Source organism: Eutrigla gurnardus, assembly GCF_963514095.1.
Source record: "Eutrigla gurnardus genome assembly, chromosome: 13".
In the NCBI taxonomy this organism is placed as follows: Eukaryota; Metazoa; Chordata; class Actinopteri; order Perciformes; family Triglidae; genus Eutrigla; species Eutrigla gurnardus.
Window position 1 is genome coordinate 12,233,263 of NC_139936.1, and position 12,671 is coordinate 12,245,933.

General features: G+C 43.7%; 1 protein-coding gene across 1 annotated transcript in view; it reads right to left on the reverse strand.

The window, feature by feature from the left end:
- Positions 1-295: 295 nt before the first annotated feature.
- The window catches only part of fbxl17 (F-box and leucine-rich repeat protein 17), a 189,484-nt gene continuing 177,108 nt past the window's right edge, over positions 296-12,671 (reverse strand). The window contains exon 11 of the mRNA XM_084024465.1: positions 296-2,824. Coding sequence (XP_083880591.1) covers positions 2,687-2,824 — 138 coding nt within the window. The 3' untranslated portion in view covers positions 296-2,686. The remainder of the gene's footprint in view (positions 2,825-12,671) is intronic.

A 12,671-nucleotide genomic window follows, 5' to 3' on the forward strand; every position in this document is an offset into this window, starting at 1 on the left:
GACACTTTGGTATGTCACACTTGCGCATTCCAAGGCCTTCCGTTTGTGATGGAAAACATGCTGGTATCCTTATTTGCATTGTACCTGAGCAAACGGATGTAATCCATGTTGAATTTCAATTTCACCATTGTAGTCACTGTTGAACTGATGCAGTAAAATGTTTGGAAAAACGTGCAAAAGAAAAAAAAAAATCTTTAAACATCCACAGATTAGGGGGGGTATGCCACTGTCGTTTTGAATATTCTTCTCCTGCCTCAATTCCACACATACAAAAAAAAGGAAAAGAGAGGAAAAAAAAACTTGAAGTAGTGTTTTATTCATCTTTATGTAAATCCAGTCATTTACGGTTGCCTTAACAAATCAGGAATCAAGTGTGTCAACATCTAGCAGGGAAGAAAGTGCATATGGGGATTACAAAAGAGCAGGAACGGAACAAAAACACAGGCGGAGGGAGGAACCGGTTAAAGTCTACAAATCCTGACAAGGGTAAAATGAAGGTGTTTTTAATCGTCTGAAATCTCTATATGCTGTAGAAAGTTTATAGTTCTACACAAACTCTAAGCTCAGTGAGCCATTGTTCAGGTCTGAGTGACAGTCTGTGGAGTCTGAGCCCAGAGCTGGTTCACACCATAGAAAAATACCCTGGTTATTAGCATTTTTAACTGTACACTACTGAGTTTCTATAGAATAGATGGAAATCGACCAGCTCTCATGGTGATAGGCCCAAACCTGCCTTTTTTTTTTTTTTACAACCTACACTAAGAAAGAATAATCCCTCATTGCATTGCTACATAGCTAATGTTACAAGTATATGCTCAAATAATTAGGCTAAGTAAATCCCACACAGTATTTATTTATACGTATATATCAGCTCAGATAACGTGAACACGGTAACGGATAAACGCAGATAAACATTTCTCCAGTAAATTCTGGGTGGATTTCAGGTCACTAATTGGATGGCAATTACAGTAACTACGCAGCATTAAGGCAACGTTTCCTCTTATCTCTCATCACTTGTTGTCGCAGTTAGTATTCTGATAACATCACCCGGGTTTTTTTTTTCTTTCTTTTTAGGTAAAGGCAACTTCTATTTCAAGCACTGTTTGATTTCAGTCACAAACAGCGTCGTTACCGAGTCATACAGAGGCTCATTTTGTTGTCAAGTCATCTGTAGATAATATCTCTGCAGCCGAAGAAAGAAATGAGACGAGGATCTCGATGTAAACATGCCGTTTCTGTTTCCCCTGGCACAAATGAGCCAGGGGTTTGAATCTTCCTCCTGTACCACGACAATGTGCATATTGAGTCACAGCAGAGAGCTCTGTCGTCGTCAAACACCTCAACATGTACGAGTCCACAGATGCCTTTAACGCTGTACTGAACATCCATGGAAAGACATTTTAAAACAGACAGAATTAAACATAACAGATACCTCAAGTAAACCTCATTTCTTTCTTTTCCCGTTTGAAACACGCTGAACGCGTCGCTGCTTGCAGCTTTCTCGAGAAGCGCTCATACACGAGACTTCAACACCAAGTCGTCTCATCACACCCGACTCACGGCTCCTCACAGTCAAACACCAGTGAGATATACTCTGGTTCATGGGAGAGAAAAAACAGACTCACAGCTATAAAATGTAGTAAGTTGTTTAGATATGAATAACATTGAATACTGTTAATATTCTAACTTATGTAACCTGAAATAACTTAGAAAAGTCGCCCAAAGCAAACTAAAAGTATGCAAAGCAACTGTATACAACTGTGATGTGAAGTCGATGTAAGGACATTGTAAAATGATAAAGCGTTTCTCTTGAAGTTTTTGAATGTACTTTTACTGTGCAGTACAAATGCTTATGAGTAGGGCTACTTCTTCTACCGCTGCCAATCCCAATATTGCAGCTATAGAAAGGGTGAAAAATCACGAAATCTGCCCCTGAAATCCACAGCAGAGGTCGTTTCCAAATAGGCGTTTTAGCCACTTATTTATAACACGGTTATAAGTAAGAGCATGGGTTTAATTAGCGCTGGCAGTAACGTTATTAGTGTTATAAGCTAGTAGCAAGTCTTACACCGGGGAAATGCAGTTTTACTCAGAGGGCGGGAAACTCACCCAAGTGGCGGCAAACTCATGTTCCCAACCAGTGAAATACACACTGGTTTGATACGACACTGAGCGCCGCTCACTTGTTTATTATTATATATGAGTTCATTCATATTGAACGTGTTTTAATTGCCCCGAAGTACATCAGATGAACGGTTCTCGAGATATGCAAAGGACAGACAGAGACGGACAGACAGAGATTCCTTGCTTTATAGTTTGATGAGGCCTAATTAACAACTGAGTAACACTCTCTTAAAGTAGATATCAAATAACACTTGTTTGCTTTGCACCAAAACAAACCAGTCGCTCAAGTCTCTGGTTCAAAGAAGGTACACAAAATGACGTCTCACTTAACTATAAAACACAAGGAGGCCCCGTGCCTTACTTAAAATATTAAAATGGGAGAGTTGATTCCGATGAACCGGACCCTCCGTCTGCGATTGTGGAGCTACATATTCACATGCATGTTTGAACAGAGGCGGAGAGGCAAAACGTGACTGAGCTTCAAATATGGTGTATGTGCGTCAGTACATGAAGAGGGCCTCTGCGTCGCTGTGTGTGTGTGTGTGTGTGTGATGAGCAGTAGCTACGATGTGTTCGATGTGTTCGGGCTCCAGCCCATTTGATAAGCTCTCTCCAGGGTTCTCTTGCAATCCTGCATCACCGTGCTGAAAACTATGTGGGGGTACTGGACCACCAGCCTCTCCACGGTCTCCTCGTTCACCTGCAACACACAAACACAGACACACACTGTTTCAAGAAATGTGACAACGATTACTTTTGTCCATTAGGGGATGTCGGCGTTTGTATATTTGTGGGTTTCAGGAGTCTGAGTTGATCAAATCTAACCGGGTATCATCTGCCACTACGATCCATTAGGTTCATTGTCCTGCTGTGCACAACCCGTAAAGAAACATTCATTCAGTGTCAGAGCAGATTTCTCTCACATCAGCTGAAAACCAAATCAATGTAACAGAAATGCTGTTTTAGGTCTAATTAATAGGGATTTATAAATGACTTGATTTAACCGGAGTTATCTAAGATTCTGCCGAGCATCTTGGCATCGCCCGGTGATGCCTTATTACGATAAGAAACGTAGATTGAACTGTTCATGCCCTGTCAAAATGGCAGCGTACCAGATTAATATGAAGGAAAAAGCAATTTCTTAAGAGCATGAACTGTCTATGCAAATACACACACACACACACACACACACACGAGTGGGCTGTGGCGATGGGCTTAGCAGCAGAGGACAGCTGAGCTCACAGGGCTAATGAGGCCTTCATGTTCTCAGAGGGCCAGAAAGACAAGCATCTAATTGCCACTCCCGCGTTTCTTCGCCAGTCTAACCCTTCTGTCAGACCATCGCCGAGAGCCAAGAGCAAAGAACGCCTGAGAAACCTGACAAAGACCAGAGGCAGGGTAACCCTGAAGACCTTGAGGGGTTAACCACAACCCACCCAGAACCAGCCCCCCCGCCCACCCGCGAGCACGACACTTTCCAGGGGAAATGATGTATAAACACTCGCACACATGTTGAGCACACAGTCATCCGTTGTTGCCAAAGCAGTGACAAAGTGTTTCACAGACACCCCCCACCCCCCCTACCCCAGAGCCATTCGGTCGCTTTATTTCTGAAAGAAATGTCTTTGCTTGGTGAGAGTTTCAGGTTATGATCCGTCATTTTCTGTCTTAATTACTCCTTTTCTCTTCGTTGAACACAATTCCCTTAAGTGGTGGGTGTCAGCACAAACGCACAGACAGTGAGGATAAAACCAGCGGAATCGGAGGGAGAAATGAGTCTACGCTCGAGTGAGCAGATCCGCCGAATCTTCTCAGGTCACAGAAGGAAGATGGAACAACGTGAGTGGATTCAAGAAGACTAAGGAGCAACAGCCTTCTCTTTGATTGCCGAGGAAGAAACAAGCTGGAGCTCGGCTGCTTGACGCCAACACAAAGAGGCTGAACACACTCTTACAAGATGCCCTCGATTACAGGAGATATAACATGAAATCACACCACCGGGTCAAAAAGTCAGGATTTTCATCTCTTTTTGCTGATCAGAGGTTGTAAGAAAACTCAAGAGAATAAGTGCCAAAAACCTCGGTTCTCTCTCGAGGTCAACGTCGAAGACAAAGACAACACAGACTGGCAGAAGGCTCTTATATTTGAAATAATACTCCGCATTAAATCGGCAGCTGGGAGTGGAAATGAGAAAATTCCAGCGACACGATTGCGTGCCGCGCTCAATGATTCATCAGCAAAGTTGATGCATTAATAAAACAGTGTTTCAGGATATTGCCTTAAAGAATCCAAGGTATTATTATGAGATAATGTGAGTTTAACAAAACAAACCGCCACATTCTCTCTAACACAGGAAAGATCAAACTCGACAAGTAAAGGAATAGTGTTGAAAAATCGGCGGAAAACGGAGACATTTTTGGACATTTGATCCTAGAAGTTTATTCACATACGGTCGGGGCATGAAAGGGAATCTAATAATCAAAGAGCTCCTGCAGAGTCGGCGGCTTTTCTTGGACTCATATGATTTCATGAGATGAACCAAATAGTGAGCCGTGGAGGGGCATTCATGGGTCATTCGTCATCTTGAAGTGTCCTCGTCTTCTGATGGGGTTTCATGGCAAAGAAATAAATAATAAAAAAGTGATATTGCCTTAATTGCATCGATAAGAATTTTCTATTTGCGTATTTACAGAAAATTATGTTAAAATTTTATTCAAATTTGATAGAAACTTGAGCAATGAAAAAATATTGGACGCTGCTTGTTGGTAATCATTGCGGCGTTTTTTGTTAAGTGTCATATGACTTTATCTTCTGGTTTTCTATCATTTGGTGAGATTATTTTTGGCTGTAAATTGATGCATATTGGGGGTTTTAAACTCATCCTTTTGAGTTTTTTTTATAAATCCTGACAAAGACAAAAAATCAAGTAATTTTTAATAACAAGCAGTGCTTCTCAGAGGCAAGGATTGATGAAGTCTCTTCTGTCCATCGTTTGGGATTTGACCCAGTGTCTGACCAAAACACTGGAATCATGAACTGAGAGCTTTTCACTGACTCTCTGCTCTGGCAACACTAGTGTTTTTTCTTTTATTGTGTTTGGGGGACATTTATTGCCTCCAAGAGGAAGCTGTAATGGAGAGATGGCCACGAGGACGGCCTGGCCAGATTGGAACCGGGGTCAGCACCTTCAGCTCTAACCCACAGGGACGACCCACACCTGTTTGAATCCACCTGTAGTCGTCCTCCTACGACGGCACACGTTGCCTTCACAGAAACAGGAGCAGAAGCAGCTTAGCCGAGGCCTCGGAATGCCGCTACTCCAGAGACGAGTTTGTTGTGACATATGGATGAGCCTCATTAGCAAGAAAAAAAGGGAAAAGAAAAGTAGACAAACTCCTGATTGCCTTCATAACATATTACGCTATATTGTTGAAAAGAGAATGAAACGTCTCCCAGCTCGTTAATCAGGGCTTAATTACAATTAAAACAAATCTAAAGAATAGACCTGTCAAACTGATGGGAGGCCATAACATTCATTAATGCTAATTTAGTGCAGATCCACTTGCTGAGCAAACAAGGCACACACAACATGGCGCCCAATCAAAACGCTGAATAATTTCCTAATTGCTGGTTGCGGCGGCACTAAATGTCTGAGTTGCATAAAGATCACTTTGAAAGAATAACTATTGCACTAACCTTGTTGATAACAATCTTTGTGCAGCAAAACATTTATCATGTTGTTGAGTTTTCTTCTTCTTTTTTTTTTTTTTAAAGTTTAGAAACGCAATTACTGTCACATGCAGCAGCCATCGAATGATTGGAATTCAAACATCTCATTACGGTCGAGGGAAAAGCCAATCAAGTTGGAGAAAAGAAATGATTTTACTATGAATCAAAGTCAAGCCTGGCTACATTTTAAATGGTTACAACGCAGCACAAAAACTCATTGCACCTGGTTTGATTAATTGGCATCTTGGAACGACATATGCCTCCGCTCATTTTTTAAACATTTTATTGCCGGATAGAAAAATCTTGACAGAAAATCAGTTGACAGAGGCATTTATGCATCACAGCATCCATTAACTCTCCACCGCTGTGTTACTGTAAATCTTCTCAGGCCTAAAGAAAAAAAAAAACCAAACAATGGCCTTCTGTACAAGAAAGCCTCTCCTCACCAGTTCCCAGAGTTCACCGTTACAACCCTTCTCTTTTTCCAGAGCGAAGGCTGCGTGCCCTCCGCACGGCTCCGCGGTATGTTGAATGAGACCCGATGACATCACCACACCTGCTTGGTATTTGAGGCTTGGAGCTGATGTGAAGACGTGAAGGTCAGACCCGGTGCTGTGGGTAACTGGCTGGTTGCGCTTGTCTGGTTGCACCAAAAAAAAAAAATTTCTGATTCAGCTGTTTCTTGAAATGTTGTTACAGAGTAAAAACTGTGCCTAATGATATTTTGCTGTAAGGCAATAGACTTAAAAAAACCCTGCTATGAGATAACAGTGGGGCCTCTGGTGTGTTTTTTTCCCCCTTTATGCCATGTAGTCCTGATCCAGTACCCTGTACTGTACAACCCCTCCCCCTCAACCTGCTGCCAAGTCTGTATAGGAGAGCCATATGATGGAGCAGATCGCTCCTCACTGATGATTCTAATCTTCCAGAAGCATCTGGGAGCACGGCCACAGCTATCTGGAGCGCGGCCTGTACTTATGATATTTCTCCCCCCCCATCCCCCAGTTTTAACTTCAAAGATGCGGCCCACGCAGATCTGAGCGCGGCGTAATGCACGCTGACGGGTAATGTGCCATCGTCAGGGTTTACAAGAGGGCAGGAGAGGGGATGAGGGAGGGGGGGGGACAAAAAAAGATGCACGTCTGATACGCTGCTCGGCAAAAAGGCACCTTTTATTTGAACAGGCTGTACAGTAAACGTGGATGGTTTACAGGGGCACGTGGGTGCGTGTGAGCGTCCGCTGACAACCACTCCTCCTATTTTTACGTGTGGCGGCTGAAGGGAAGCGACGGCGAGTTCCAGAACTGACCTCTGCTCTCTCTCTCAGTCTTATCTGCTCTCTTTCTTAACGGTGAGCTTTTTTTTTTTTTTTTTTAAGGCTGAACCTCCGATGCAAATGCACTCTATCACCACGTAAAATATAAATTTACCGCAAGCCCCGGGCCTTCCCCTAGTAAGCAGCGCTGTAAAACACGTCGTAAAGATGACTAATGCAGCAGCCGTTCACATTCTCGGTGGGGAAGAGAAAAAAAAAAAAAAAAAGAAAGAGAAGAAAAGGGTCGTAAATCGATAATCAGATACACAAACACAAAGATGCATATCATATTAGACCGGCGTGGTGAGAACACCCTCAGAGTGCTCCTGGCAATCAACACAGAGGAATGGACTGAAGAGAGAGAGAGGGAGAGAGTTTAGGAAATAGAAGGCTGAAACTAAACACGGCCTCCGCTCCCTCTGAATATATCAAACCCACTGAGACCTGGAGCATACTCAGGAACGATGACCCTGAACAACAGAACTGGATTTAAATGGCTGCGGATATCAGGAAACAAACTTCAGTGGTGCAACTAAAAATGTTTTCAATTACATTTCTCTTTATTTCGTTTGTGTTTTCATTAAATTCAGCAGAGAACTGCAGGGTTGTCTTTTATTTCCCTTTTCTCTCTCCACACATTGTCTCAGGCCATGTGGCAGTCATTGCTACTCTCAGGACCATAAAGAGAGACAAATACCCCCCCGTTCCCTGTCTCCTCCCATGTAGACGGCGTATCAGTCAACCAGTAAATACATTTGGGGAAATGTTTAAAAAGCCTGTTTAGGCAGCAGAAGAATGCAGTGCATCAGGTCTTAGTAAAAGGCAGCTTAAACAAGTCTGGATTTAAACAGGGCAGATTTATAGCCTTCTTTAAACTGCTCAGAGGAAAAGCCCCAGTTGTAAAGTTTCCAAACGAGTGACTGGACAACTGAAAGATAGTTCTCCGTCTCTGATAAGAGGGAGGGGGAGGGGGGGATGAAAGAGAAAAGAAAGCGGAGGATTTCAGAAGGGTAAAGGGACAGTTAAGAGGTTGCGACAAACTTATTCTGAAGGATTCGATATTTCTAAATGAACTATCGATGCATTGACTTGGAAGCTTAAAGAATAGGCCCCGCTCTTTACCGAGGAAAGCCTGAGCTCAAAACGTTTCGGATTTTTTTTTTTTTTTTGGTCTCGGAGAGCCAAGCGACCCCTCAGAGAAATCTGCAGTGCGTGGCTCCGAATGCACTTTTTAAAAAACCAGGTCAGGCACCGCTTTGCGACAACCGAGGTCTGGTCCCGCTCACGTTCCCTCATCCCTGCACAATATCAGACAGCAGCAGAACTGAAAAGCAGTGGTGTCAGTGCATACACTCACACACTGAGGGATTGGGGGGGGGGGGGGGTCAGAGAAAGAGGTTCTGGAGGCCAGGTTTGTAAACCCCACACTCCATCACGCGTGACAAAGGTAACTAAAGGAATGTGTACGAGGCTCAGCCCGATCCCTCGCTCTACTCCGGCCTTCCTTATCTCTGCAGACTGGAGGAAAACATTCCATAACTCAAGAGGCTTTTTCCACAATTTATATGTTAGCCTCGGTTAAACAGTATCGCGGCTACATCTATTAGGTGAAGCTGAAATAAAGCTAATTAAAACGGGAGAACCGACGTTCGCTCTGATGTTCTGGTTGCAATCGTATACTAGGCGTCCATTTCTTTTGCATTTATTGCTTTAAATCTGGTTCTATAAGAGCTCCAACATGCCATCAAACTAGAGCACGACATGATGATTTAATCAGATTAAATAAAAACAAAAGTCTCGATGAGTGTGGATACGGGTGGAACCACAGTTAACTTTTGTCTGACAAATTATAATATGATGGCTTTATTATTGTTTTTACTATGCATCGTACACATAACATCGTCTAATGTGGAGGTCCTAACATAGTTCTAGTTCTTCGTTACCAAAGCAGGGACCAGATTCAGTCCAGGTCTTAATGACAGGTCCAGGTCGGGCCCCGCTACTAATTCTGATCATGACAAATTAGTTTTTTTGAAAGGAGACAGAAAGAGTGAACGTCTAAAGTGGTCTGTGAGGGTTGAGCATGTTTTGGAGCGATATTGGACCGGCTGTCCTCAAGCAGATTGCTGATTGGTTCTCTTCATGAATACTTAATATCTATTAATGTTAATAAATCAATTTGGGTTGCGGCAGCTTTGTTTTCTTCTCTGAGATCTTTTACCACACACACCAATTCTGACACCATTTTTTAGATTGTTTAAGACATAACCTTTAATAATTAGGATTTAAATCGCTGGCAGCGTGAAAGGCACACAAAGACAAAGAGAAAGCGTAGAGTGACAAACACAGAGAGTTTACTATTTGGGGTCATTTATTGTTGCCACTGGGGGAAGTACAATAGCAGACCTGCTGAATGTCCTGGAAACTAAAACTACTTATTCCTCTTCAAAAGGAGAACGGCACAATGTAGCTCTTGGAAGGAATTCCAGTGCAGCTTACTGGAGGTCAGACACAAGCAGGATTCCTTAAAGATAATCACAACAGAGCTACTGTGTTTCATTTTTCTTTTCTTTTTTTTTTGTGTGCCTCGCATGACTGCCTTGTTCTTTAAAATAAATAAAGAATTAGGACAGCTTGACTCTGTCAAAGAACACCATGATACAACATACATAGCGAGGGGAGCTCGGGTTGGATTTACTAACTCAGAGACTCAGAGACTCATCTGTAAGCCCGACGTGTGGACAGCGCCGACTGTGTGAGTGATTATTCTGAATTACAGGTTAATTCCCAAATAATCAAATGAGGAAACTGTGATTAAAGTCAAGCTCTTCTGCATTTAAAAAGGTCAAAAGACATCCTGACGCACATTTCAGCTCTGGTTACCGTCGGTTACACGCAAAAAAACCATGACAGCATGATAAATCTGTATTAGCTTTCTGAGTTTGTTAACTGATTGGCCGAGGGTCAAGGGCAAACACACTTTTCAGATGCAAAACGTGTTTCCCAAAAAGAGAATTTGGATGGGAACATTCATTGGGGGGCTAAATTGTCATTAGCATTACATAGTTAATTTATCAACACCAACCCAGCAGGACACTGAAAATGGACTGTGACCTCCTGCTGTCTCTCTCAGTGTCTCGGGAGAAGGAAACAAAAACTTATCGAGCCAGGCGTTAGTTTATGCCCGAAAAAACCCCCATCGGGATCGGCGAGTCTGACGATCCGGGGCCGCACCTGTCTGCCGTCTGTCCATGACTCCATGAGATTATGTTGACCTCCGTTGTGAAGAGTAAACAGCGTTGGATAATGGATGAAGAGGAGAAGCAACTTGAATGAACTAATTGAATGAACGGAAGATGTAAGCGGCATGCAAAATTCAAACAACCTTGGCTGTCCTTGCTTGGAGGGAGGGAGTAACGGAGAGACAAAGAGGGGTAAAAAAACAAGGTGGAGAGAAGGCAAGAAACGCCAGGGTGTGTGTGTGTGCGTGTGTGTGTGTGTGTGTGTGTGTGTGAGAGAGAGAGCCAGACGAGGTCAGTTTTATGTGTGTGTTTGTATCTGGTAGATTTCTGTTGAAGGGCAATTCTAAGATTCCCTTCAGATACTCAGTGAACTCTGTCGATGTCTCACTTTATTTCACCCTCTCTCCTTCACTGTCCCTCGCCGCTGCCCTTTAGAAACGAGATGAAGGGATGATCAGGAGGCGGCTCCAGTTAAGACCGCCAATCAATACAGCTCTTCTTCGCGGGATGAGACTCCCAAGATTACACCGAAAATCACAAATAGCAAACGACTCTTTCAAACTGCTTTTCTCGACTTTGAGCGTCCACGTCTTTACCCAAAAGCCGGTGGGAAACGGGAACCAGGAAAGCTGCCTGTCTAACACTTGGCGCTCGGCGTGCGGTATCTCTTTTTCCCTCGCCCCCCCTCCCACTTTCTCTTCGGCAGCCTGATCCCCGCTGCTCACAATAACAACACATCAAAGAAAGTTTCGCCCAACTACCAAAACTCTCATTTCCTAAACGAGAGTTAAAAAGCCTCCTAACTCCTCGACATGCTTCATCTTTGTTTTCCTCGCTCCGAACCTCCGGGCCCCGAACAATTAGGTCCTTGTTTATGTCTGCAAATTGCCGTGCCGTGCCTATCTGTGTGTCGTCCCCGGCAGCTGGATGCACCGGTGGAACGGCTGTATTGATTGGGATGTCTGTTCTTTTAACAAGGTCTGTCTGGATGCTCTATCGGGGGGGGCAACGCACATACCTGTTCCCCAAACGCTGCTCCACCTCAATTCAGGTAATGGGAGCACATTTCAAAACTGCCTACGTGAAACACTCTCCTTTTTGTGGGGGGGGGAGGCTAATTTGATTGTTTTCTTTTATCTGAAGTTAACTTGCCTTTGTTTCAATTGGTTTCGGTCATTTGTCGAATCGTTTTCTCGTTCTACACTTTCTCTTCTCCTCCGTTAGCACAATGAGTAACTCCTCCTCTCCCTCCGTCAGCTGTCCCTGAAGGGGTCAGTAGCAGTCGGTGTCATTTTTTCCTATAGCACGGCTTCATGCTGACTGTGTGAGTTTGCTTCCCTCCCTCTGTTTCAACAACCTGGACTGTCCATTTGTTTTCACTCTAATGAAGTAGTGGAAAAAGGAGGGGGGGGGGGGAAAGGATGGAGGTGAGAAAGGAGGAGAGAGAGGGGGAAAGTGAAAAGGGTGAGGAGAGGAAGACAGAAGCGAGGGGAACGGACGGGGGAGAAGAAAGAGGATGAGAGGGGGGAAAAGAGTTAGATTTGCGCAAGCTGTGAAAACGTTTCGAAAGAAAACATTCCACCGAGGCTGAAAATGAACAAAATCCCCAAAGTGATACATTAACATGGAGTGGGCGTCTCAGGCCAGTAGGGCCCATTATAGAAAACAGTAACTTAACACATATAGGAGACATATGAAAACATTGTCAAGATAAGGAGCACAGTGAAACACACTAAAGAGTGTGTTTTCTGCGTCGATAAAGCTTAAAGCCCGATCCGTGTCCCTGCGATCGGACACTTGTCTTCATTTTTTTTTTTGAGGTTAGCCAACAACCTATAAATGTTACAGCTTCAGCATTTTGTGTGAGCCTGGCATGTTTATGTGTGTTTTCTCTGTTGCAGCGTCTCTGTGTCTGCCCGGTCCAGGGAGCAGAATGTTGTCGCCGCATCGCAGTGATTTTAGTTGAATATGACCTCTGACGCCACGCGCACCGGATTTTTACCACGCCAAGGCACAGCCTGGATTAATACTGTTCCTCTGTGTTTGTGGATGTGTAGAAAGATGAATTCCTCCCACAGAGAGGGCCTAACATTTAACAGTGGACTCAGTGGGGAGCCTGGCCTTTTCTGTGTGACACACACACACACACACACACACTGACGTTATGCAGCACTGCTGAGCCAAAAAAACAAAACGATCCCTTTTTGTTTCGAAAGATGAAGGCCCTTTTTTTTCGCGTCTTCCAGTTGGATACTTCAAAA